This window comes from Delphinapterus leucas, chromosome 1, assembly GCF_059928025.1.
Source record: "Delphinapterus leucas isolate spDelLeu-1000000601 "Yukka" chromosome 1, BTC_Dleu_Yukka2, whole genome shotgun sequence".
In the NCBI taxonomy this organism is placed as follows: domain Eukaryota; kingdom Metazoa; phylum Chordata; class Mammalia; order Artiodactyla; family Monodontidae; genus Delphinapterus; species Delphinapterus leucas.
The window spans coordinates 163565571-163591704 of NC_143129.1; the positions used below are offsets into that span (position 1 = coordinate 163565571).

General features: G+C 47.9%; 1 protein-coding gene across 1 annotated transcript; it reads right to left on the reverse strand.

Annotated features, from left to right (window-relative positions):
• Positions 1-4978: 4978 nt before the first annotated feature.
• LOC111175547 (serine/threonine-protein phosphatase 1 regulatory subunit 10-like) lies at positions 4979-11616 on the reverse strand. The gene is given in 4 exon segments (XM_089896520.1): positions 4979-6130; positions 6133-7497; positions 7500-7784; positions 7787-11616. Coding segments are annotated over 4 exon segments (2670 nt in total). The 5' UTR covers positions 8112-11616; the 3' UTR covers positions 4979-5435.
• Positions 11617-26134: the final 14518 nt, after the last annotated feature.

The following is a 26134-nucleotide window of genomic DNA, read 5'->3' on the forward strand; positions in this document are numbered from 1 at the left end:
ACAATTAATAATACTAACACAGTTATCATATAGGTCAGGAGGCTGGGCGTGGGCTAACTGGATCCTCTTGCTCAGGGTCTTACAGGCTGCCCTCAAATATTCACTGGGCTGCATTCTCATCTGGAGGCTCGACTGAGGAGGAATCCCCCTCCAAGCTCATTCAGGTTGCTGGAAGATTTTGTTTCCTAGCAGCTCAATTACTGAGGACCCTCAGCTTTCTGCTGGATGCCACCCTCAGGTTCCGGAGGAAGCCGTGGGTCCTAGAGGCCACCTCCATTCCTTGTCACATGGGCTTCTCCAGCGTGGCCTTTTAGTTCATGAAACTTCAAGGGGAGTCTCTATCTCCAGTCTGCTAATATGGCATAATCATGAGAGTGACATCCTGTCACCTTTTCCATGTTCTATTGTTAGAAGCAAGTCACAGGCTCTACCCACACTTAAGGCGATGGTATTACACAAAGATATGAACATCAGAAGGCAGGGAATTTGGGGAGATCACCTTGGGGTCCATCTGCCACATGGGATTTGTGAAAAACTGTAAAGAGTAACAAGAGTTCAAGGGGCTAAAGACACTTCTCTTCCCATTTAAATTTTAAGTCAAAGAAAGAAGAGATGCAAAGATAACTTGCCAAATAGTAGTGAAAGAACCAGCTTTATTAATTTCTGGACAAGCTCCCCAAAGTGGGGGACTTGAGAGGGCTAGACTGGAGAATAAGGTGGAGTTGCCCATCTTTCTCTCAAAGAAAAGATAGGCAGGCTCCAGGGGCAAGGCTGGCCAGATTTACCCTCCCAGACACACACAGGAAAGGTGGACCAGAAGGAGAGAATGGTGTGCTTTCCTTTAGAAGGCAGGTTAAATCAGAGCAAACACAAGAGTCAGCCCTTTTGCTCTCGAAAATATGGCCTGATAAATATTGGGCTCTCAATAATCAGTTGTGTTCCTCCTCTTTTCTTGAGGAGGAAGAAATAAGGGAGTAGGGAAAGAAGCCAGAAGTGGCCTCTCCGGAGGTAAGGACCTGCCCTCAATTAACATAAAAGGAATTTACAATTATGTTGAAGCAGGAAGAAGCGCCAGGCCCACAGCTAGGTAATAACTCCTAACATGTGCAGTGGAATTTGTAGTCTCCTGAACACTTTCATGCTCACTGACCCACTGAATCTTGATAACAACAGTCAAGGCAGGGATTATCATGCCCATTTTAGAAATGAGGAAGCTGAAAGTCTGAGTGATCACATGACCTCACTGACCAGTTGCATGGCTGGTCCTTGAAGCCACATTTTCTGGTTCTCCATCTTGTCCCCCTTCCACTGTCCATTATGCTGGCCACAGGTTGAAGACAGTGCAGAGCAACTCAACCTCTCTCTCACTTACATCTGCTATTATCCTTTATATCCACCTAAGAGAAAGTTTAGCAAAGACTTGATTTCGTAGCTGGAGAAGAGCTAGGTGCCGAACCAGCGTGGGTGCCCTCAGAATATGTCCCATCACATTTACCTTGCTTGTTACAGCTGGCCAGGGGTTGAGAAAATAACAGGTGTGCACGGTTCCCGTGCTTTAGCATCTAAGAGTGCTCCAACGGGGTGGTCCTTCACCTGTGGTTTTCTGACCTCCTTGCAGAAAACCATCCAGGGAAGACTTGGTATCCTCCTGAGTTTCTGTTATCCTAGAGGATGGAGCCCTTCAAACCAGCCCTCCTTCCTCTACCTCGAGTGTTTGTCCTGCTGCAAGGCTCTTGCTCACAGACTGGAGGACTGGAGGTCTGGAAGTACAACAGGAATGAGGCAGAGTGTGACCTGGGATCTTCTCAGAGACCCATTGCCCCAAATGAGGCATTTTTAGCAGGTTGCTCTAAGCCAGTTGGCCCCAATAACCCTGGGCAGGCCCTATGGGATGTTTCTTCCAACTTGGAAGCCCTGACTTTCAGGTTAGTACCTGTGGTGGGGTGGCGGTTGGGGGTGATCACAAAGAGCTCATGTGTTTTCCTTGGGATACCTCTAGAACACCTGTTGAGTGACGTTTATGGACCTTTGTCTAGGATCTGACCTGAGGAGTAGAAAGAGGAGGAAGTGGCATCACATAGAAAGATAAAGAAGTCTGTAGAGATATCTACATGATGTAGGGAACGGGGGTGCGCACACTCGAACTTGTGAGTGCAGGTGTGCTGCCTGATTAAGCAAGAGTATACCTGGGTATGTTCACACTAGGGTGAGTGAGCATCCTTTTGTGTGTAGATCCTTGAAATTCAAGCAGGGTATATTCTGAGAACTTGACATTCCCAAATCCTCAAGTATCTTTATAGGACATTTCCCCCCTTAAATTAGTAGAGTGTGTACTTGAAAAAAAAAAGTATTTTGATGACCTCTTCAGATCTTTAATGATTCCATTACTACAGACCAGAGCCATTTATAAAAAATTAAAATTAATTCTCCACTAAAATAAACTCCCCTCTCCATTGCCTCCTATCATTACTCAACCAGCATTCATGCAGAGTTGAAGCAAAGCTTCTAAGCTGAAAGGAGGTCATGATGAATGATAATGCCACGCCCCTATTAACTTTTGTGGCAAAGGGAAAACACTTTGCAGAACGTTTAAACCTTTCCTGTGCTTAGAGCCAGCCCATAGCCACACGACTGCCTCTGCCACCCAGTGCTTTATGGAAATGTTAATGGGGCTCCCAGCTGTATTCCAAGAGCATTTCCACGGAGAATCCTGGGTTCCCTGGGCAAATTCTCACAATACTCAACCGCCTTTTGAGCAGTCACCAAAGTATTCATTCCCACTCAGTGAGCAATTTTTGCCCTGGCTGAAGCACTTGCTGAAATGATTTCATAAATCTTTTCCTTGTTTTCAAACACTCACAAATCGGAGCCACCATCAAATTCAACATCCACTCCTTAATTCACCCATGGCTTCTATTTTCTAGCTAAAACCCATTACTTCCTTAGACTCCTCACTTACTTTTCACTTCCATTACCACCTTGGGCGGTTGGCTTTATTTTGGGAAATGATTTTTCACAATAAAATAAAGATTTTCATCACTTCACAGGAATCGCTGCATAAACCCAAGAAGAGAACCCCAGAGAACCAGAGATGTCCACTAGTCAGCCAGGTCTGCCCACTAGACAAATGTCTCCCTCCTATGTGATTCAAATCTAAACCTCAGTATCATTAGGAATGGTGTCCTGGGTCAAAGTTCTCTTTATGGAGCCTGAGCCTTCAAGGATTTGCAGCCCTAAGGGCAGAAAACGTCTATGGCTGTGGTTTAGATGTGCAGGTGGGACCAAGGTTGGCCTGGAGTTGAGCTCTTGAAGGTTTCATGGCTAGTGGGCTAGCTGGAGTCTGGGGTCGAGATGAGAGATCCAAGGTCCAATTCAATGGACCAGGGACTCCCTGGGAGTTCAGGGACCCTCGTAGGTTTCCTGTCCTGTAAAATCCAGATCTTGAATCATTTCTTCCTGGAAGCCATCCCTGACCTCCCCCTGGCCTCTGCACAGCAGGATAGCTGCTTTCCCGAAGTTCATGCCGCTACTGCCATGCCTCGGCCATTGGGCCTGGGGCTCTGTGCTGGGCTTACCTGCTGGCTTCTCTCTGCGTCCCCCATGAGACTGTGAACCCCTGAAGGCCAGAATTCTCTTCCAACCTCCTCAGCCCAACCTTCATTTTGCTGCTTCTCGGCCCGTGGAGAGGATGCGCCCTTTTCATAATTCCCTGCACTCAGGACCAGCTTCAGGGGTGTAAGGCCTGTGTGGTCGCACAGGGCACCAGGGCCCCTTGTGTGGTTTCATGCTCCACTGCTGCTATCTTGCAATTCATTTTTCTTTTGAATTTTATTTTATTTATTTTTTATACAGCAGGTTCTATTAGTTATCTATTTTATACATATTAGTGTATATATGTCAATCCCAATCTCCTAATTCATCCCCCCCCCACTTTCCCCGCTTGGTGTCCATGCGTTAGTTCTCTACATCTGGGTCTCTATTTCTGCCTTGCAAACTGGTTAATCTGTACCATTTTTCTAGATTCCACATATATGCGTTAATATATGATATTTGTTTTTCTCTTTCTGACTTACTTCACTCTGTATGACAGTCTTTAGGTCCATCCATGTCTCCATAAATGACCCAATTTCATTCCTTTTTATACCTGAGTAATAGTCCATTGTATATATGTACCACATCTTCTTTATCCATTCATCTGTCGATGGGCATTTAGGTTGTTTCCATGAACTGGCTATTGTAAATAGTGCTACAATGAACATTGGGGTGCATGTGTCTTTTTTTTTTTATTATTAAATACTTCTCTTTCCACTGTTTATTATTAATGTACAAAATATACAAAACCAAAAGAAAAAAGAAAATACTCATCCTCAAATCCACTGTGGCTCTAACCCAAGACCATGCACAAAACCCAACCAATCCACTGTTTTCATAGAAAACAACTGTGCTGAGATAGGTGAAGGAGAGGGCTGGGAGAGGGCAGGTCATCTTATCGAATCCACCCAGGAAGGCACCTGGTGGGTATTCAGAGGTGGCTGACAGGGCAAGGGAGCTGGAGGCCTCACACGCACAAGGTTCCAGGGGTGGGGCCAGGAGCGCGCTAACTCCCGGAGGCAGTTCGTGTAGTGTGACTGGCATGCCCAGCACGCCGGGCTTCAGTTGATGAAAAGCTGGTCTCACTGAAGCGTTTTAATTTCCAGAATGAGCTGCAGGCAAGGGTGGACCACCACCAGTGGCCTCACCTATGCCAGCTAAAACTTTTCACCGGATGCCGACCTGAATTTGCCATCATTGAACCTAGCAGACCCATGATGCAAACTTGGGTGTTCACGGAAGATTGCAACGTCTTACTTGAGAAAGGACTCAATGTAAAGCCTGTGTCAGAGGAGGAGTGGGGATGATGTGTTCCAGAGCTCAAATCCAGCCTGATTGAGTCCTCTCAGTGCAGTGGGATCCACAATACCCCTTTTACCATCTCCTCACCCCACGAGGAAGCATGAACTTGGCTGGGATGATTTCATAAGTGCAGCTGATCCCGTGTCAGAGTTCTGTGTGCATGTGGAAGACCCACAAGAGGAGAGTAGAGGTGTTCTCCAGGATAACCAGCTTTAGGTTCTCAGGCATAAAGGGTAATACCGGAGAGGCACTTGGCATAAAGGGCAAATCTCCTCAAAAAGTGAAGCCAACTGGGTCTCCTCTTCAGCAGCCCAGGGTACGGAATGTGTCCAGTCTCTCTCCTCCCCAGACTGGAGGAAAATATGTACATCAATGCGCGCCAGGCGTCAGAAAACCCCCAGGAACCCAGGCAGGTGGGCACTGAGGGGGCCGGCTCCTTATCAGCTGGGGAAAGGGGACAATGGGCCTCACAGAAGCCATAAAAGGGTGGAAGGAGCAAGGCTGCAGTCCACAGGGGCGTGGGCGGGGTGGGCAGGTGGTCCCTAGGGCAGGGGGTGCCCATTGACACCCGGGTGGTAGAAGGGACAGTTGTTCTCATAGCGGCAGTTACCCTTCATCATGAAATGTCGACAAACAGGGCGATTTGACATGTCTCCTCCATGGCTGTGGCCTCCATCATGCCGTCGGTGGCCCCCTCCGCCATGGCCAGGGCCATCATGGCCACGGTGCTCATGAGGGGGTGGCCCTTGATGGTCGTGGCCTCGGTGACCAGGGCCATAATGAGGCCGGTGGCCATGGGGCCCCCCATGTCCAGGGCCTTCATGGGGCCGATGTCCACCACCAGCACCCATTCCTCCACCAGGGCCTTCATGAGGACGATGGCCACTGCCACCACCCATGCCGCCGCCAGGGCCTTCATGGGGGCGATGCCCACCACCCATGCCACTGCCAGGGCCTTCATGGGGATGATGTCCACTGCCACTGCTCATGCCCCCACCAGGGCCTTCATGGGGATGATGCCCACCACCTCCGACCAAGCCCCCACCAGGGCCCCCTTGTCCATTTGGAGGTCCTCTTCCAGAGTGACCTCCTCTGGCCCCTCGGAATGGAGGAGGAGGAGAAGGTGGTTCACTCCCGCCTCGGCCACCACAGCCTCTATGGTATGGCCCCGGACCTGGTCCCCCACGCATCAGGCCACCCCGCATGGGGTCACCTGGGCCATCCCAGAAGGGATCAACCCCCGGGGAGGGGGTGGGGGACCCAGGAGACGTGGACCCACTGGCACACCAGGGCCCCCAGGGCCTCCATGGGGACCTGGCATAGGTCCGCCAGGCCCAGGGGGGGAGTGCTGCATGCCCTTGGGACCCCCAGGGCCTCCCGGTGGGAAACCATTGGCTATGGGACCAGGGCCTAAGAGTCCATGAGGCACCAGCATCTGCCTGGTCTTGTCTGAATAGTCTGGTTGCTTCAGCAGTTTCTCTGAGGGATGAATGTTAGGGCTACCCATGATGGAGGTGAGGATCTCCTGCACACTGATGCCTCCTCCTCCCGGACCCTGGGAGCTCTTCCCGGCACCCATGCTTCCCATAAGATTGGCCAGAACAGGAGGCAACTTGGAGCTTCCTGCCCCATCGGGTGAGCCACCGGTCCCCCCAGGCTCCAGGGTCTCAACATATGGGGTCTCATCCATGGAACATTCCTCATCTAGGGGGATGAGTTTTGGGGGGATAGGCTCATAGGGCTCAGGATCAGGCTCGTGAGTATTTTCCTGGTTCAGGAAGAGCTCCTGAAGGATCCCCTTCTCCCACTCAGCCTGGATGTACCGCTCCTGGCTGTTGCTTCCAGGGGTGACAGGAGGCGAGGGCAGCACCAGGGGCCGGGGGCACACCCAGGGCACCTTCTCTTCCATGTTGTTGTGGCTCAGACGCCGGGCCGTCTCAAACGCGTGTCGGTCTGACAGTATCTCTCGCTTAGCTGCCTGGCCGAAGTCCTTGATCTTATTCACATTCACTCGTTCAGTTTCATCCAGTTCAAAATAGAAATACTCTCTCAGTTTGCTCTCCTCAGGCCAGGTCACAGTTTTCCTCTTCCTGCCTTTCCGGGTCAGCTGGCTAGGATCTCCGGGACTCTCCACTGGCTTTGCATCCAGAGCTCCTGGCTCCAAAGGGGCAGTATCCATGAGCCCTGGGACTTCAACAGGGGGAACTGGGGTCCCTGGACGTTCTGTATCCATAGCCTCAGAAGGAGGTGCTGGCTCTGGGGAGGAAGGTTTGGCTGTGCTAGGTTCTGTGCTCGTTTTCCCTTCAAATGGGCTTGGCTTGGCAACTGTGGGTGATAGCACCTTCTTCTTCTTCTTAATTTTGATGCCTGGAACAGGGGCTGAATTGAGCGCATCCAGAAAGCCCAGGCCCTCCATAGGCTGTGGCAGGATGATCTTCACTTTGATCTCTTTGGTGGCATTGGGTGTTGTGTTGAGTGGCTTGTATTTCTTCTTTGCAGGGGGCGCAGCATCTCCTGGGACAGCTGTGGAACTCTGACGCTTGAGGGGGATGGGTTTAAGGTTGTACTTGTCAGAAACCACCACTGCACAGGCATTCTTCTTCCAGGCACCAAAGACGGGGTCTCCAGCTCTAGTCGAGTAGAGCGGAACTTGGTGTGACTGGGCGCCGTGGTTCGGAGGGACTTGGGCTTCTCCCTCTTCTTCTCCGGGGCCTCCTTAGCCCAAGTCTCAGTCTTCACCTCAGTCAACGGTCGCTCAGGAGGGGTGGTTCGACTCTTTCCCTCTTCTTTCCGTTTCTTCTTATCTTTCTCAGCAGGCTGGGTACTGCTCTGGGAGCGGATCACAGCCATCCAGTCGCTGACAAGGACTGAGGCCAATTTCCGGAGCTCTGCTTGAGATGGTCAACAGTGAGTGGTAGGTGCCGTAGGGTCAGTAGAATTTGCTGCAAGAGGGGAATGTTGTTGGTTGTCTTTGAATATGTCAGCCAATTGTTAAGAAGCTTGTAACCACCAACATCAATAAACTTGACCAATATTTCTGGTGAACGGGTCTGCAGGAGAATGTTCAAGTAAGTGCATCGACTCACTCTCTTTCGTGCTTCCTTTATCAGACTGAAGATCTTTGAAATCCCATCCACACTCTTGACTTCCCCATCTCGGTTAAGGAAGCTATCCAGGCCCTTGAGAAGCTCTTTGGGGTCCATGGGACCCGAACCCATGATCGAAGTTTTTATCCAATTTTTTTGCGATGTCAGCACCTTGGGCTCAGCGGGGGAGGGGGTTAAAATTTTGGAGAAAAAAATAAAACAACCAACCAGGACCCAAAACTCAATTATTTGGGGGGCCTGATTGGATCAAAAAGTCTCCTTAAAAAAAGTAAAGGCCAACTCAGTATTCATTTCACCCCCCACCAACTCCATGTAGGGAGGGGGGTCGTAGAAAAAAAGTTCTGAGTGGATTAAAAAAAGTAAACTCTGGATGAGTGAATTTGGGTGGGTTTGGGAAGGGAGGGTGGTTGATTATTTTTGAAGTTATGTGGTGACGGTCCTTTGGCCACAGATTTCAAGTCCCAGGCAGCGTGGGCTGGTGGGGTGGGCAAGATAGGTGGGAAGGGGCAGAAGACATAAGTGGTGGGCTGGAGGCTGCTGTTTTCCCTTTCCCTCCTCTCTCAGGATCCTTTCAAGGGCTTAGATGTTGCTGCGGCTTGTTTCTTTTCTCCTCGTGGCCGGCCCGTCTTTCTCCGAGAAAATTCAAACCTCTAAACGAACCCCAGCATCTGCATGTGTCTTTTTAAATTATGGTTTTCTCTGGGTATATGCCCAGTAATGGGACTGCTAGATCATATGGTAATTCTATTTTTAGTTTTTTAAGGAACCTCCATACTGTTCTCCATAGTGGCTGTATCAATTTACATTCCCAGCAACAGTGCAAAAGTTCCCTTTTCTCCACACCCTCTCCAGCATTTGTTGTTTGTAGATTTTCTGATGATGCCCATTCTAACCGGTGTGAGGTGATACCGGTTAGAAACTACACCTCATTGTAGTTTTTTTTTTTTTTTTTTTTTTTAATTCATGTTCATGCCTAATTCGAAATTTTCTGCTATTTCTTTTTTCTCTTTTTCTTTTTTTGAAGATGTTGGAGGTAGGAATTTATTAATTTATTTTATATCTTTTTGCTGTGTTGGGTCTTCGTTTCGTTTCTGTGCGAGGGCTTTCTCTAGTTGTGGCAAGCAGGGGCCACTCTTCATCACGATGCGCGGGCCTCTCACTATCGCGGCCTCTCTTGTTGTGGAGCACAGGCTCCAGACGCGCAGGCTCAGTAGCTGTGGCTTACGGGCCTAGTTGCTCCACGGCATGTGGGATCCTCCCAGACCAGGGCTCGAACCCGTGTCCCCTGCATTAGCAGGAAGATTCTCAACCACTGCACCACCAGGGAAGCCCTCATTGTGGTTTTGATTTGTATTTCTTTAATAATTAGTGATGTTGAGCATCTTTTCATGTGCCTCTTGACCATCGGTATGTCTTCTTTAGAGAGATGTCTATTTAGGTCTTCTGCCCATTTTTGGATTGGATTGTTTGTGTTTTTAATATTGAGATGCATGAGCTGTTTATATATTTTAGAGATTAATCCTTTGTCCGTTGATTCGTTTGCAAATATTTTCTCCCATTTGGAGGGTTGTCTTTTCGTCTTGTTTATGGTCTCCTTTGCTGTGCAGAAGCTTTTAAGTTTCATTAAGTCCCATTTGTTTATTTTTGTTTTTATTTCCATTACTCTAGGAGGTGGGCCAAAAAAGATTTTGCTGTGGTTTATGTCATAGAGTGTTCTGCCTATGGTTTCCTCTAAGAGTTTTACAGTGTCTGGTCTTACATTTAGGTCTTTAATCCACTTGGAGTTTATTTTTGTGTATGGTGTTAGAAAGTGTTCTAATTTCATTCTTTTATATGTAGCTGTCCAGTTTTCCCAGCACCACTTATTGAAGAGGCTGTCTTTTCTCCATTGTATATCCTTGCCTCCTTTGTCACACATTGGTTTACCATAGGTGCATGGGTTTATCTCTGGGCTTTCTATCCTCTTCCATTGATCTATATTTCTGTTTTTGTGCCAATACCATATTGTGTTGATTACTGTAGATTTGTAATATAGTCTGAAGTCAGGGAGTCTGATTCCTCCAGCTCCGTTTTTTTCCCTCAAGATTGCTTTGGCTGTCTCAAAAATTTTTAAGATTTTTTCTTCTAGTTCTGTAAAAAATGCCATTGGTAATCTGATAGGGATTGCATTGAATCTGTAGGTTGCTTTGGGTAGTATAGTCATTTTCACAATATTGATTCTTCCAATCCAAGAACATGGTATATCTCTCCATCTGTTTGTGTCATCTTTGGTTTTTTTCATCAGTGTCTTATAGTTTTCTGAGTACAGGTCTTTTACCTCCTTAGGTAGGTTTATTCCTAGGTATTTTATTCTTTTTGTTGCAATGGTGAATGGGATTGTTACCTTAATTTCTCTTTCTGATTTTGCATTCTTAGTGTATAGGAATGCAAGAGAATTCCATGCATTACTTTTGTATTCTGCAACTTTAACAAATTCATTGATTAGCTCCTGTAGTTTTCTGGTGGCATTTTTAGGATTCTCTATGTATAGTTTCATGTCATCTGCAAACAATGACAGTGTTACTTCTTCTTTTCTAATTTGTATTTCTTTTCTTTCTTTTTCTTCTCTGATTGCTGTGGCTAGGACTTCCAAAACTATGTTGAATAATAGTGGCAATAGTGGACATGCTTGTCTTGTTCCTATTCTTAGAGGAAATGCTTTCAGTTTTTCACCATTGACAACGATGTTGGCTGTGGGTTTGTCATACATGGCCTTTATTATGTTGAGGTAGGTTCCCCTCTATGCCTACTTTCTGAAAAGTTTTTTATTTTATTTTTTATTTATTTATTTTTTTAACATCTTTATTGGAGTGTAATTGCTTTACAATGGTGTGCTAGTTTCTGCTTTATAACAAAGTGAATCAGTTATACTTATACGTATGTTCCCATATCTCTTCCCTCTTGCGTCTCCCTCCCTCCTACCCTCATTATCCCACCCCTCTAGGTGGTCACAAAGCATGAGCTGATCTCCCTGTTCTATGCGGCTGCTTCCCACTAGCTATCTATTTTACATTTGGTAGTGTATATATGTCCATGCCTCTCTCTTACTATGTCACAGCTTACCCTTCCCCCTCCCCGTATCCTTAAGTCCATTCTCTAGTAGGTCTGTGTCTTTATTCCCGTCTTGCCCCTAGGTACTTCATGACCTTTTTTTTTTTTTTCTGGAGAGTTTTTATCATAAATGGGTATTAAATTTTGTCAGAAGATTTTTCTGCATCTATTGAGATGATCATATGGTTTTTATTCTTCAATTTATTAATACGGTGTATCACATTGATTGATTTGTGTATATTGAAGAATCCTTGCATCCCTGGGATAAATCCCACTTGATCATAGTGTATGGTTCTTTTAATGTGTTGCTGTATTCCGTTTGCTAGTATTTTGTTGAGGATTTTTGCATCTATTTTCATCAGTGCTATTGGTCTGTAATTTTCTTTTTTTGTAGTATCTCTGCCTGGTTTTGATATCAGGGTGATGGTCGCCTCATAGAATGAGTTTGGGAGTATTCCTTCCTCTGAAAGTTTTTGGAAGAGTTTGAGAAGGATGGGTGTTAGCTCTTCTCTAAATGTTTGATAGAATTCACCTGTGAAGCCATCTGGTCCTGGGCTTTTGTTTGTTGGAAGATTTTTAATCACAGTTTCAATTTCATTACTTGTGATTATTCTGTTCATATTTTCTACTTCTTCCTGGTTCAGTCTTGGAAGGTTATACCTTTCTAAGAATTTGTCCATTTCTTCCAGGTTGTCCATTTTATTGGCATAGAGTTGCTTGTAGTAGTCTCTTATGATGCTTTGTATTTCTGCGGTGTCTGTTGTAACTTCTCTTTTTCTATTTCTTATTTTATTGATTTGAGTCCTCTCCCTCTTTTTCTTGATGAGTCTTGCTAAAGGTTTATCAATTTTGTTTATCTTCTCAAATAACCAGCTTTTAGTTTTATTGATCTTTGCTATTGTTTTCTTTGTTTCTATTTCATTTATTTGTTCTCTGATCTTCATGATTTCTTTCCTTCCACTAACTTTGGGTTTTGTTTGTTCTTCTATCTCCAGTTCCTTTAGGTGTAAGTTTAGAACATTTATTTGAGACTTTTCTTGTTTCTTGAGGTCGGATTACATTGCTATAAACTTCCCTCTCAGAACTGCTTTTGCTGCATCCCATAGGTTTTGAATCGTCTATTTTTCATTGTCATTTGTCTCTAGGTATTTTTTGATTTCCTCCTTGATTTCTTCAGTGATCTCTTTGTTTTTTAGTGATGTATTGTTTAGTCTCCATGTGTTTGTGTTTTTTACATATTTTTCCCTGTAATTGATTTCCAATCTCATAACGTTGTGGTCAGAAAAGATACTTGATATGATTTCAGTTTTCTTAAATTTACCAAGGCTTCATTTGTGACCCAAGATGTGGTCTATCCTGGAGAATTTTCCATGTGCACTTGAGAAGAAAGTGTAATCTGCTGTTTTTGGATGGAACGAAAATATAAATTTTAAATATCAATTAAATCTATCTGGTCTATTGTGTCATTTAAAGCTTGTGTTTCTTTATTAATTTTCTGTCTGGATGATCTGCCCATTGGTGTAAGTGAGGTGTTAAAGTCCCCCACTATTACTGTGTTACAGTCGATTTCCTTTTTTAGAGCTCTTAGTATTTGCCTTATGTATCGAGGTGCTCCTATGTTGGGTGCATAAATATTTATAATTGCTATATCTTCTTCTTGAATTGATCCCTTGATCATTATGTAGTGTCCTTCCTTGTCTCTTGTAACATTCTTTATTTTAAAGTCTATTTTATCTGATATGAGTATTGCTACTCCAGCTTTCTTTTGATTTCCATTTGCATGGAATATCTTTGTCCATCCCCTCACTTGCAGTCTGTATGTGTCCCTAGGTCTGAAGTGGGTTTCTTGTAGACAGCATATATATGGGTCTTGTTTTTGTATCCATTCAGCAAGACTGTGTCTTTTGGTTGGAGCATTTAATCCATTCACGTTTAAGGTAATTATCAATATGAATGTTCCTGTTAACATGTTCTTAATTGTCATGGGTTTGTTTTTTTAGGTGCTTTTCTTTTGTATTTCCCAGTTAGACAAGTTCCTTTAGCACTTGTTTTAGAGCTGGTTTGGTGGTCCTGAATTCTCTTAGCTTTTGCTTGTCTGTAAAGCTTTTGATTTCTCCATCGAATCTGAATGAGATCCTTGCCGGCTAGAGTAATCTTGGTTGTAGGTTCTTCCCTTTCATCACTTTAAGTATGTCATGCCACTCCCTTCTGGCTTGTAGAGTTTCTGCTGAGAAATCAGCTGTTAACCTTATGGGAGTTCCTCTGTGTGTTATTTGTCATTTTTCCCTTGCTGCTTTTAATAATTTTTCTTTGTCTTTAATTTTTGCCAGTTTGATTACTATGTATCTTGGTGTGTTTCTCCTTGGGTTTATCCTGCCTGGGACTTTCTGTTTTTCCTGGACTTTGGTGGCTATTTCCTTTCCCATGTTAGGGAAGTTTTCAACTATAATCTCTTCAAATATTTTCTGGGGTCCTTTCTCTCTCTCTTCTTCTGGGACCCCTATAATGTGAATGTTTGTGTGTCTTATGTTGTCCCAGAGGTCTCTTAGGCTGTCTGCATTTCTTTTCATTCTTTTTTCTTTATTCTGTTCTGTGGCAGTGAATTGCACCATTCTGTCTTCCAGTTCACTTATCCGTTCTTCTGCCTCAGTTATTCTGCTATTGATTCCTTCTAGTGTATTCTTCATTTCAGTTATTGTATTGTTCATCTCTGTTTGTTCTTTAATTCTTCTAGGTCTTTGTTAAACATTTCTTGCATCTTCTCGATCTTTGCCTTCATTCTCTTTCCGAGGTCCTGGATCATCTTCACTATCATTATTCTGAATTCTTTTTCTGGAAGGTTGCCTATCTCCACTTCATTTATTTGTTTCTCTGGGGTTTTATCTTGTTCCTTCATCTGGTACATAGTCCTCTGCCTTTTCATTTTGTCTGTCTTTTTATGAATGTGGTTTTTGTTCCACAGGCTGCAGAATTGTAGTTCTTGCTTCTGCTGTCTGCCCTCTGGTGGATGAAGCTATCTAAGAGGCTTTTGCAAGCTTCCTGATGGGAGGGACTGGTGGTGGGTAGAGCTGGCTGTTGCTCTGGTGGGCAGAGCTCAGTAAAACTTTAATCTGTTTGCCTGCTGATGGGTGGGGCTGGGTTCCCTCCCTGTTGGTTGTTTGGCCTGGGCAACCCAGCACTGGAGCCTACCCCACTCTTTGGTGGGGCTAATGGCAGACTCTGGGAGAGCTCACTCCAAGGAGTACTTCCCAGAACGTCTGCTGCCAGTGTCCTTGTCCCCACGGTGAGCCACAGCCACCCCCCACCTCTGCAGGAGACCCTCCAACACTAGCAGGTAGGTCTGGTTCAGTCTCCTATGGGGTCACTGCTCTTTCCCCTGGATCCTGATGCGCACAGTACTCTGTGTGTGCCCTCCAAGAGTGGAGTCTGTTTCCCCCAGTCCTGTCAAAGTCCTGCAATCAAGTCCCACTAGGCTTCAAAGTCTGATTCTCTAGGAATTCCTCCTTCCATTGCCAGACCCCCAGGTTGGGAAGCCTGACATGGGGCTCAGAACCTTCAGTCCAGTGGGTGGACTTCTGCGGTATAAGTGTTCTCCAGTTTGGGAGTCACCCACCCAGTGGTTATGGGATTTGACTTTATTGTGATTGCACCCCTCCTACCTTCTCCTTGCAGCTTCTCCTTTGTCTTTGGATGTGGGGTATCTTTTTTGGTGAGTTCCAGTGTCTTCCTGTCAATGATAGTTCAGCAGTTAGTCGTGACTCTGGTGCTCTCGCAAGAGGGAGTGAGCACACGTCCTTCTACTCCGCCATCTTGAACCAGTCTTCTATCTTGCAGTTCTTAACCATGCTTTGAACAAGGGGCTCTGTATTTTGCACTGGGCTTTGCACATTATGTAGCTGTTTGTGCATGCGTAATACACTGGTGACCAGGCAGTGGTTTTGGAGGGTTGGTATGCCTAGACATTAGATGAGAATCCCTCAGGGCAGGGACCACAGTTATCCAGCACTTTCTGACAGCACCGAGCATCGGCCTAGGCACAGGGGCATCCATCCAATGGCCTTTACCCACTGGCCTTGGCTGGGGCAATTTGAAAATAAGGAGAGGGTTCCCTGCACCCAAGGAGACTCTTTAATGAGAACCCTGGACCTACTCCTGAAGGTCATGTGTTTAGGGCACTAAGCATGGAAGGCATTTGTCCTCTGGCATTATTTCAAAGCCAAATGGCAGTAAAGCCAGGGGTGCTGGGCTCTGATGAGCCTCACAAATCAGGTAGGATGCAAAACCAGAGGCCTTTTTATCAGGCCTCGTCCCAAGAGGACTTGTAGGGGAAGCGGGGAACATGGGGGCCTGAGCTTCATGGTCAAGGGGAAGAGGATGAGTGGGGAGAAGAATTCTAATTCCATCCTGGGTGACTTTGATTCAAGCCTGTGAGATTTACCAAGCAGTTGCTTGCTAAATAGAGGTGACCAAGGGGGACAGAGGCAGCGCAGGTGGAAGTGTTAGGAGTGTCGCTGTTTTCTAAATGAGGAAACGGATCCCAGAGAGATCTGATGACCTGTTCGTGGTCGTCCAACTTGTTAGGGGCAAAGCAAGGTTGTAACCCAGACCTATCTCGTGCCGCAACTCACTGCCCCTCCCCTGTTCTACATCAGTGGCCTCTGGGGTCCAGAGGAGGGGCTTTCATATGAGGGGAAAGTCAGTCCCCCTGGGCAGGGCCAGAGGAGAGAGGAGGCTTGGGTCCCCATCCTCAAGAATAGAAACAGAAAAGCAGAAGTCTTGTTGGGAGTGGGAGGTGTGAGTCCCAGAATTATCTCAAAAAGCCTCAGCACCTTGAGGATTCTAGAACCTTTGTCATTGCGCCACTCCAGTTGCTTAATTTTCCATCCAGCAGACGTTTCCAGAGAGCCTGACATGTGCCAGGCAAGTTTTACTAGGCACCAGAAGTGTAGAAATTAAAAGATAAATTGCAAATATTTATGCGGTGCCGAGCTGCAGATGTGCCACGCAGTGGGAAAACACGCAGCAGTGGACGGTAGGTGTTCCGAGGAGGTGTGCTCAGAGCAGGGCTGCCAGACCCAGCCTGGGCGCAGTCAGGGGAAATGTCTCAGCCAGGTGACAGCTGATCACACACAAGGCAATGGCATCTAGAACGCTGAACAGGAGTTTTCCAGGGTAAGGAGGATGGAGGATGCCAGGGAAGGTGGTCCAGGCAAAATGGGCAGCTCCAAGGTCAAAGGCACAGAGGATGGAGAGACCAGCGTCTGAACGGGAACATCTTGGTGGTCCGTCGCCTACAGCTTGGGGTTGTAAAGCAAAGAACGTAGGGGAGGCCACAGAGGCAGGACACAGGCCCTGCGGAGGAGTTTGGCCTTTATCTTGAAGGTCTCCTTGAGGATAAGGGAAAAGCTCAGCAAATGATGACACTACCCTTTCCCGAACGTGGCTCTCCCTCTCCCGGGAAGGCTTGGGCGCAGCACAGATTATTGGGCGAGGGACTCGATAAAGGGCGTTAAGGAAGAGAGAGGTGTGGTCAGGGATGCATTTGAGAGATCACTCGGGGAGCCACAGCGAGGAAGGCAGGAGGGCGGGATCTGGACTCTCACCCCGGGACAGCAGGATCTGGGCTCTCAGGGGGGTGGTGCCTGCCCTTTCTTCCTTCCTTCACTTATTCATTCATTCAGTGGATATTTACTGAGGGCCAGCTATGTGCCCGGCACTGCTCTAGTGCTCAGAACAGGTAGGAACGAATCAGAAACCTCTTCCCCAAGGAGCTTACATTCTAGAGAATATAAACAATCAAGTTAAATGACTACAGAATGTGTTAGATGAGGAGAGGTGGGGCGAGGTGTGGGGCTTGCGATTTTAAATAGGATGGTCAGGAAAGATCTCACAGAAAAGCTGACATTTGAGGAAACAGCTGTTGGAGGTGAGAGAGTGAACCTTCTGATCTTTGGGAGGAAGATGGTTCCAGGCAGAGGGAACTGCAAGTGCAAAGGCCCTGAGGCAGGAGCGGGGGGTGGGAGTAGAGCAGTAGAGAGGAGGGCAGACGAGGAAGAGTTTGTGTGGGACCTTGCAGGCCTTCCCAAGGACTTCAGCATTTACTCTGAGAAGGGAAGCTGTTGGAGCATTCGAGCAGAGGAGCGGTAATAAATTTATTACTGCAGGGCTGTTTGTAAATCAGATGTTTGTCAAGTGAATCCAGCTTAAAAACCCCCGATGAGAACCCAGGCTGACTTAACGGTCCTTGCTTGGAGGTGGCTGGTTCCCACAGAGCAGGTGCATTTGCAGAGTCCTGCTTTTACCAAATTAAATCTTTATGTCCCCGCCCCCCCAACCCTTCTGGGAGAGAGAACCAGACCCTCAAATAGCAATACTGCCCAGTTATAGCCCTCGCTCTTCCTTGCCCCGGGGACTGCTTCTAGGCAGATCAGCTCACCCTCATTATAAGTGGATGAAGCTAGGGGTAAGACAGGAATAAAGACACAGACCTACTAGAGAATGGACTTGAGGATATGGCGAGGGGGAAGGGTAAGCTGTGACAAAGCGAGAGAGTGGCATGGACATATATACACTACCAAACCTAAAATAGATAGCTAGTGGGAAGCAGCCGTGTAGCACAGGGAGATCAGTTTGGTGCTTTGTGACCACCTAGAGGGGTGGGATAGGGAGGGTGGGAGGGAGCGAGATGCAAGAGGGAAGAGAGATGGGAACATGTATACGTATAACTGATTCACTTTGTTATAAAGCAGAAACTAGCACACCATTGTAAAGCAATTATACTCCAATAAAGAGGTAAAAAAAAAAAAAAAAGTGGATGAAGCCTTCAAGGAGGGGAGGAAATATGCAAAGAAGATGGGAATCATGAGAGTGAGGCTTGGGCCCTGCAGTCAGAGTTCCTGAACAAAAGAGCCTGAACATTCTCCCTCTAGCTGAGCCCGCATGCACTTGCTGAATGCTCTCCATCCCAGCCTAAACAGCTACGTACCATTTATTGGGCACTTACTATGTGCCAGGATCTGTGATAAGTACTTTACGTGATCTATCTCATTTAATTCTTTCAACACCCCTGAGTCTTAATAACTCTCATTTCACAGATGAGGCACCTGAGGATGAGAGAGGTGCAGTAGATTTCACAAAGTCACACAGCTCAACTGGAGCCTGGGTCTGTCTGACTCCAGAAGCCTGCTTGGAGCCACTTGTCCCAACTGTCACTGAAACATTGGCGGCCACTGCTTTCCAAACAGGAGAGGGCACACCAGGCCAGGAGACCCGATTCCCAGTGAACACAGCCGTCCAGCCCTCCACAGCATAATGGGACATCGGTGGCAGGCTGTGGGGAAGGGGCGGGGCTGGGGGCCAGGCTGGGCTTGAACTGGGGGAAGGGGCCAAGCCGCTGATCGTAATGAGGGTGCGCAGCAACATAACTGCAGAGCCCCAAACATCCCCTGACCTATCTGCGGGGGTCTGATCCAGTGGGTGAGACCAGGCAGAGGGGCGCTGCAAGCCAGAGAGTTCTGGGTACTCTGTCTTTTGAAAGTAGGACTCCAGCTGGCCAGCAAGGGATTGGCAGACAGTGATGCTCTCTGTCACATTGATGGGCTGGATTTAGTTCAAGGTCCAGTGCTAGCTGGGAATGGGAGAGAAGGACAGGAGATGGAGACAGAAACCCTGACCCAGGCTTGTCTGAGCCAACACAGAGATCAGAGAAAGGATGGGCGACATGGCCCACTCCAGACCCTGTCCCCCCTGGGCATGCGCCCTGGAGCACTGCCTCCCAATATCTTACTAATTCCAGAGTCGCCTTCAAACCAGATTTGTCCCCAGTCTGGGGGCGACTTCTAAACACCTATGCGTAGATTCTGCAAAACACCAAGAAAGAACTGGAAAACTCTCATTCTCCGGAAAGATTGTTAGCTGGGAGAGGAAGCGTCTGATTCTCGAGCTCAGAACGGTTGGCACATAAGTTTGCATTTCCGTGCGAAGTGATTGTGGCCCCCGGGCTCCCCCAGCACCCGGTGCAGGCTTCTGCTCCAGCCCCCCCTCGTCTTCCTGTAATTATTTGCTTATACGTCTGTCTCCCCGACAAGGCCACGAGCCCCTGGAAGGCGGGGTCTGAGTCTGATCCATCGCCCTGTCCCTGATGCCTGGAACAGGCTGCTCCATAGAGTTCTAAAATAAATTAGTGAATAATTAGGAAGAAACGGCTGCTGGAGAGCTCCAAGGTTCCGAGCCAGTGGTCTGATAATGTCTGTGCGAGTGCAACGGGCTCCTGTGCATTTTGTATGCTGAATAATTGAGTGAGGGATGCCGGAGGCAGAGCAGATGTGAGATTTCTCGGACCTGACAGATGAAAGACAGGTTCAGTACACAGGAGGCGGGGGTGAGGTCGAGACCCCTCCTGGGGCTTCATCAGGAGGAAAGGGTAGGGTGAGGGGCACAGCTTCAGATGGAGGAAGTGGACAGGAGATGCTGGTGCTGGGAGCACCAGGGACGACAGAAGGGGTCAGGGGCAAGGTAGGTGGACCCTGAGACCCAGAGGGCTGCCGTCTTATGGTGACCAGTATTTGGAGAGGGGCTGGAAGTCCAGGTAGAAGATAAGACTTCATTAATTCATTCAACTTGTGTCCTCGGCACTAGGACCCAGCAGTGAAAAGATGGTCGCTGCCCTTATGGAGGTTGACTTCTAGTGTGGATTCAGGTCAACAGGTAAATAATCGAATTTCAGAGTGGAATAAGCAGGGCACAGGAACAGGGCCAGGGAAAGAGAGCGGTGAGTTGAATTATTGTGGACTGACCAGTCCAAGAGGGCTTCTTCGAGGAGCTGACACTTGAGCAGACACCTGAGTGATGCCAATGCACCTGCTTTGGTGGCTCTGAGCTTGGCACATTTGAGGAGCTGCCAGAAAGCCTCAGTGGCAGGAGACACGGGCTCGGTGGGGAGGGAGGGGGCACGTGGCCAACTGTGCTGCTGTGTCCTGACCCAGGCTTTCCCGGGACATGGGGCTTCCTGTACTAAACCTGGTCCCAGGCAAACTGGGACTGAGTTGGTCACCTAGAGGTGGGACAGGAAAACAGAGAGGAGGGTGGGGGCCGGAACATGCAAGGCTGCTGCCTCTGAGGCCGCGCTGAGAGGTTTGGGTTTTATTCTGCGTTTGAGGGGAATGGAAGACAGCAACTCCTTTTTGATGTAACAAGTACCTCTGAGTGCCTCCTCTGCGCCCCGGGCTGCTCTGAACAGTGAGCGGGGGTGGGGTGCACGTAGTCCTGCCTTCGCGGATTTGAGGCTTTTGTGGTCTCTCACACTGGCAGTGAAGTCACTGTCGCCACACGTTTTCTCTTTGGCATTTTCCAGCTAAGCTTGAGATAAACAAAGGAAAACATCTGTAGCGATCAGAGCAGGTACTTTCCTTTCCCATCCAGATCACCGGGACGCTATTTCCAGACATCATTTCATTGTTACAGAGAAGGAAGAGCATGTTATCTGACCTCACGCTGCAGCCCAGGTCACCTGAAAATCAAATCCAGGCTCACTTTGCACACCTGAGTTGGAAGGGCACAGGGCAGCTGGGAGGTGGAGATAAGGGGACAGTTTCAGCGCAGCCTGGTGAGGGCCGTGGTGGCTGTGTGAGTTGGGAGCTGTCACACCAGCAACAGCGAACGTCTACTAAACACCGACTGTGTCTGCTTCCCGTTGCCATGTCACAAATTACCACAAACAGAGCCACTTAGAACACATTTGTCATCTCACAGTTTCCTGGGTCAGAAGTTTGGGCATGGCTCCACTGGCTTCTCTATTCAGGGTCTCACACAGCTGGAAGCTAGGTGTCTGCTGAGGCCGGGGTCTTATCAGAGGCTTGGGGTCCTTGCTCCAGCTCACGTGACCGCGGGAAGATTCCATTTCCCTGCAGCTGTAGAGCCATGGCTGCTGGCTTCTTTAAGATCAGCAGAAGAATTTCTGCTGCTTCAAGTCTCTGACCACCAAAGCCTCAGGCTCACCTGATTTGGTCAGACCCACCCAGAAGATTTGTTTTTTTTTTTAACTCAAAGTCAGCTGTTTTGGGTTTTAATTATATCTGCAAAAAAATCTTCCTTCACCTTTGCCAAATAACTCTGTCTAATCATGGGCATGACATCCCATCATATTCATGGGTCGTACCCACACCAAGGGGAGGGCGTTATGGAGGTGGGACTCAGAATTCTGCTTACCATACTAGCCACGTAAGAAGTGCTTTACACACATCAGTTCGTTTAATTCTCAGAACGATCCTATGGGATGGATACTGCTATTGGCCCCATTTTACAAGTTAGCAATGTGAGGCAGAGAGAGGGTGAGTAAGAAGCCTGAGGTCCACAGCTAGGACCTCAGGAGAAGCTGGTGCTTTGGCAAAGCACAGTGTCCTGGAGCCAGGATCCCTTTGGCAGTCAGGGAAGGAGGAGGGGAAGGGAGCCCGCCAAAGTTCCCATTGCTGTTTCTAAAACGTTGCCATGGAAACCCTGCATGAACCATCACTTAAAGAGCTGTTTGATTATTTTTTCAGGGTGGCATCTGCAAGCACATAGCAGTAGCACCAACACACACACACACACACACACACACACACACACCGTGGTTGAGTTCATGGGCCGAGTGGCAGGCGCATGGCAGGAGGTCTGGAAGGTCCATTGATAATGGAATATGCTCATTGGCGTGATCAGGGCCTGGTGAGCGTCCCTGTTGCAGGGACCCAGGACTGGGGAACCATTCAGGTCCTCTTAGTTTTCACTGACTGTGCGCCCAGAGGGAGCCGTCTCCCAGTTGCTCCCTTCTCTCCTCCCACCAGGCCTACATTCCTGGCCCCATCCCGGCCACGTCCTTCCTGGGCCTTCTCATAGCAGCAGTCTTCTTTTTTTGTTTTTTTTTAATTTTTGTTTTTTAACATCTTTATTGGAGTATAATTGCTTTACAGTGGTGTGTTAGTTTCTGCTTTATAACAAAGTGAATCAGTTATACATATACATATGTCCCCATATCTCTTCCCTCTTGCGTCTCCCTCCCTCCCACCCTCCCTATCCCACCCCTCCAGGCAGTCACAAAGCACTGAGCTGATCTCCCTGTGCCATGCGGCTCATAGCAGCAGTCTTGGTGCCTTGGTCCAACCAGGGAGAGGGTGAGGCCACTGTAGAACTCATGGAAGTCAAGCCCAGACAAGGGACTCAGGAAGGCTCCAAAGCTGCTCACTAAACTCCTTTGAGGAGTTCAGCTCCCATCACGACACAGAAAGGCCTGGACACTAACTGATCTTGTCCCAAATCTTGAAGTGAGGGCTGGCCCAGCAGACCAAGGAGGCAGGAGGTCCAGGGTAATAATTATGTCGACGACTATGATCATAATGACTGCCAGCTAGTCTGACTTCTGCCAGGCCCTGCACAAAGTTCTTTGTATCCATTGTGTCTAATTGCTCATTTGTCAGTTCATTCAACAAATATTTATCGCGCAATGGCTGTGCCAGGCTCTGGGTCTACACGTGTGAAACGGTGAGACTTGGAGCTTATGTTCTCGTTCGGGGAGACAGACAATAAACAAAAGGGGAAAAATGACCCATTGCAGTAAGTGACACAAAAAGGATTAAAATAGAACAGTGTTGGGGACTTCCCTGGCCGTCAAGTGGTTAGGACTCCGTGCTTCCACTGCGAGGGACACAGGTTCGATCCCTGGTCAGGGAACTAAGATCCCGCAGGCCGTGCGGCACGGTCAAAAAAATAATAATAATAAAATAAATAAAAGGTTAAAATAAGTAAATAAATAGAATAGAATAGTTGGAGGGAGGGCCCGGGGGCTTCTTTGATTTGTGTGGTGAGAGGAGGCCTCTCTGAGGAGGTGAAAGTTAAGCAGACATCAGAATAAAAGGCTGTGCCAGGGAGAAGGTACAGCTGATGCAAAGGCCCTGAGGCAGGAACTGGCTTGGTGAGCCTGAGGAACAGAAGGAAGGGCCGGTGTGTGTGGAACACGGAGAGTAAGGAATAGAGGGCAGGAGCGGAGGTTGGCCAAGGAGACTTTGTAGGTTCAGGTGAGGCGTATGGGTTTTATGTGAAGGGAGATGAAGTGCCTTTGAGGTATTTTCAGAAAGGCAGTTGCATGCTCTAACTTGTGTTTTAAGAGATCACTCTGGCTCCTCGAAGAATGGCTGTGTGGGCACGAGAGAGCAGTCAGAGGTCCAGTTAGTAGACGTCTGTGGCGACCGGGGAAAGGATGCTGATGGCTTGGACCATGGAGGCCGCACTGCAGCGGGAGAGAAGGACGTGCATTCCGGTTTGGTCAGCAGCGCTAGCTGATGATTTGGCTATGGGGGTGGAGAAGAGGTTTCTGGACTACTCCTAGGCTTTGGGGGTGAGCAGCAGGGTAGATTCCATCCTCGTGAGAACTCTAAGGTACACTGTTGTCTGCATTTCATAAGTTAACAAAGCAGGTCCACAATCACCTGACATCCGCCATAACATGGATGACCCTTGAGGACATGACACGAAGTGACAAGAAGTAGTCAAACTGGGGCTTCCCTGGTGGCGCAGTGGTTAAGAATCCGCCTGCCAACGCAGGGGACACGGGTTTGAGCCCTGGTCCGGGAAGATCCCACATGCCGCGGAGCAACTAAGCCCGTGCGCCACAACTACTGAGCCCACGCGCCTACAGCCTGTGCTCCGCAACGAGAGAAGCCACTGCAATGAGAAGCCCACACACCACAACCCAGAGTAGCCCCCGCTCACCGCAACTAGAGAAGGCCCGCACGCAGCAACAAAGCCCCAATGTAGTCAAAAATAAATAAATTTAAAAAAAAAAAAGAAAAGAAGTAGTCAAATTCACAGAGGGAGAGGGTGGCAGTTGCCAGGGGCCAGGGGAAGAGGGGGTAGGGTTAGTGTTTAATGGTTATGGAGTTTTCTTTTCACAAGATGAAGAGTGCTGCGGATGGATGCTGGTGAGGGCAGTGCAACAAGGTGAATGCGCTGAATACCGCTGAACTGTGCCTTAGAAAGGGTAAAGATGGTGAATTTTATATTATGCGTATTTTCCACAATTTCCAAAAAAAGGAAAACAGGCCCAGGATCACACTGTTAGTAGGAGATCAAGCCAGGTTTTGAACTGGGCCCAGCAAACTCCACATCTTGTGTGTTGAACTGCCCCCAGGGAGCACAGGGCCCCAGCCTGTGTGTGAGCTCACCTACCTCCCCAGCACCAAGGTGACGGTCACCCCACCTTGTGTGGGCACCAGGCGAGGATGCCAGCCCTACTTGTGGCTGGTTGAGTGCCTACCTGTGCATGTTTGAATGGCGAGGGGAACAACAGAAAGCAGACCAAGTCTCAACACTTCATTTTGTCTAATAATCGTGTGTGTGTGTGTGTGCGCGTGTGCGTGCGTGTGTTTTCCAAAGCAGTCCTTTAGAAACGATGATGCTGGTGGTGATGACGATGACAATAACCAAATGATGAAAGTGTCAGCTCCCACACATGAACATATGTGTGCCATGCATTTTCCGTATAACGTTTTATCTATCCTCTCTGTGACCTATGTGCACACTTTCATTATCCCATTCTACAGATGAGAAGACTGAGGCTAAACGAGATTAAGAGACTCACCCAAAGCTGCCTGCCAGTCAGTGGGAGTGAAAATTCAAAGCTTGGCCTGTCTCCAGATGCCTTTCTAGTAAGGGCCCAGGTTAAATGAGGAAGCTAATTAAGAAGGTATAACTGTGCTGCTTCTCAGAGTTCTATTTTGGGGGCCAACTTGAAGGGACACAGATAATTATTTCCTAGAATGAGCATCTTCTGCACAGGCCCTGGGATCCTCCATACTCAGCCTCCTGCGTGGAAGCTGACACCGCCTTTGCTTGGCGACAAGTCACAACAAGGCTGGGCCCACACCCGCCCCGCCCCACTCAGACAGCACCTCACGGGGAAATAAGATAAAATGAAATTAAGCTGAGCTCCTAATTCACATTCCATCTCTGGCAGCTCCTTGATGATAAATAGTCTGGAATTGGAAATGAGGCAGGAGGGAGGCGGATGGCGATCTGGGCAGAGCCTCTCGGCAGACCGTTTCCACTTGGGATCACTCTCTCTGCTTCCTGGGGCAGCTAGGGAGGCAGGGTCTACGGCGGGGGTGAGCAGCCACCTTCTCCTCTTCCTTTAAAAAAATTATTATTTTTAATCATGATAAAATAGACATAACGAGGTCCACCATTTTCAAGCGTACATATCAGTGGCATCAAGTATATTCACGTTGTTCTACAACCACCACCAGATTCCATCCCTAGAATATGTTCATTTCCCCAGCTGAAACTGCACCCATAAAATACTAATCCCCATTCCTCCCTCCCTCAGCCCCTGGCAGCCACCCTTCCACCTTCCTTCTCTGTGAATTTGACTACTCTAGGGACCTCATATCAGTAGAATGTGCGCCGTTTGTCTTTTTCTGACTGGCTTGTTTCACTTAGCATGATGTCCTCAAGGTTCATCCATGTTATAGCATGCTACAGAATTTCCTTCCTTTTTAAGGCTGAGAAGTATTCCATTGTATGGATATACCACATTTGGTTTACCCATTCATCCATCGATGGACACTTGAGTTATTTCCACCTTTTGGCCAGTACGGATAATCCTGCTGTGAACATGCCTCCTCCTCTCCCACCCTAGGCTTGACCATAACTGTGTAATCAAGGTATTGAGGTGGCCAGGTTAAGTCAGTGTCCCCCACAGGACTGCCACCCTGCACAGTGCCCCCCATGTACCCCTCACCTCGCCTCACCAGATCTCACCCCAGGTCTTGCAGGTTTCCATAGCAACCCTATGTCAACCAGCTGTGAAAAGCAGTCAAGTGTAGTGGTTTGAGTCCTGGCTGTGTTACTTACCAGGTTGGTGACGTCGGGCAAGTTCTTTTATTGTCTATGGCCTCAGTTTCTTCACCTATAGAGCTGGAATCATAGTAGGACCTACTTCACAGCTAAGAGGAGGGGTTGCAGAAAATGGTACTAGCCCTTGTTCTGTGCCAGGCATCGTGCTGGTGCTCTGCATG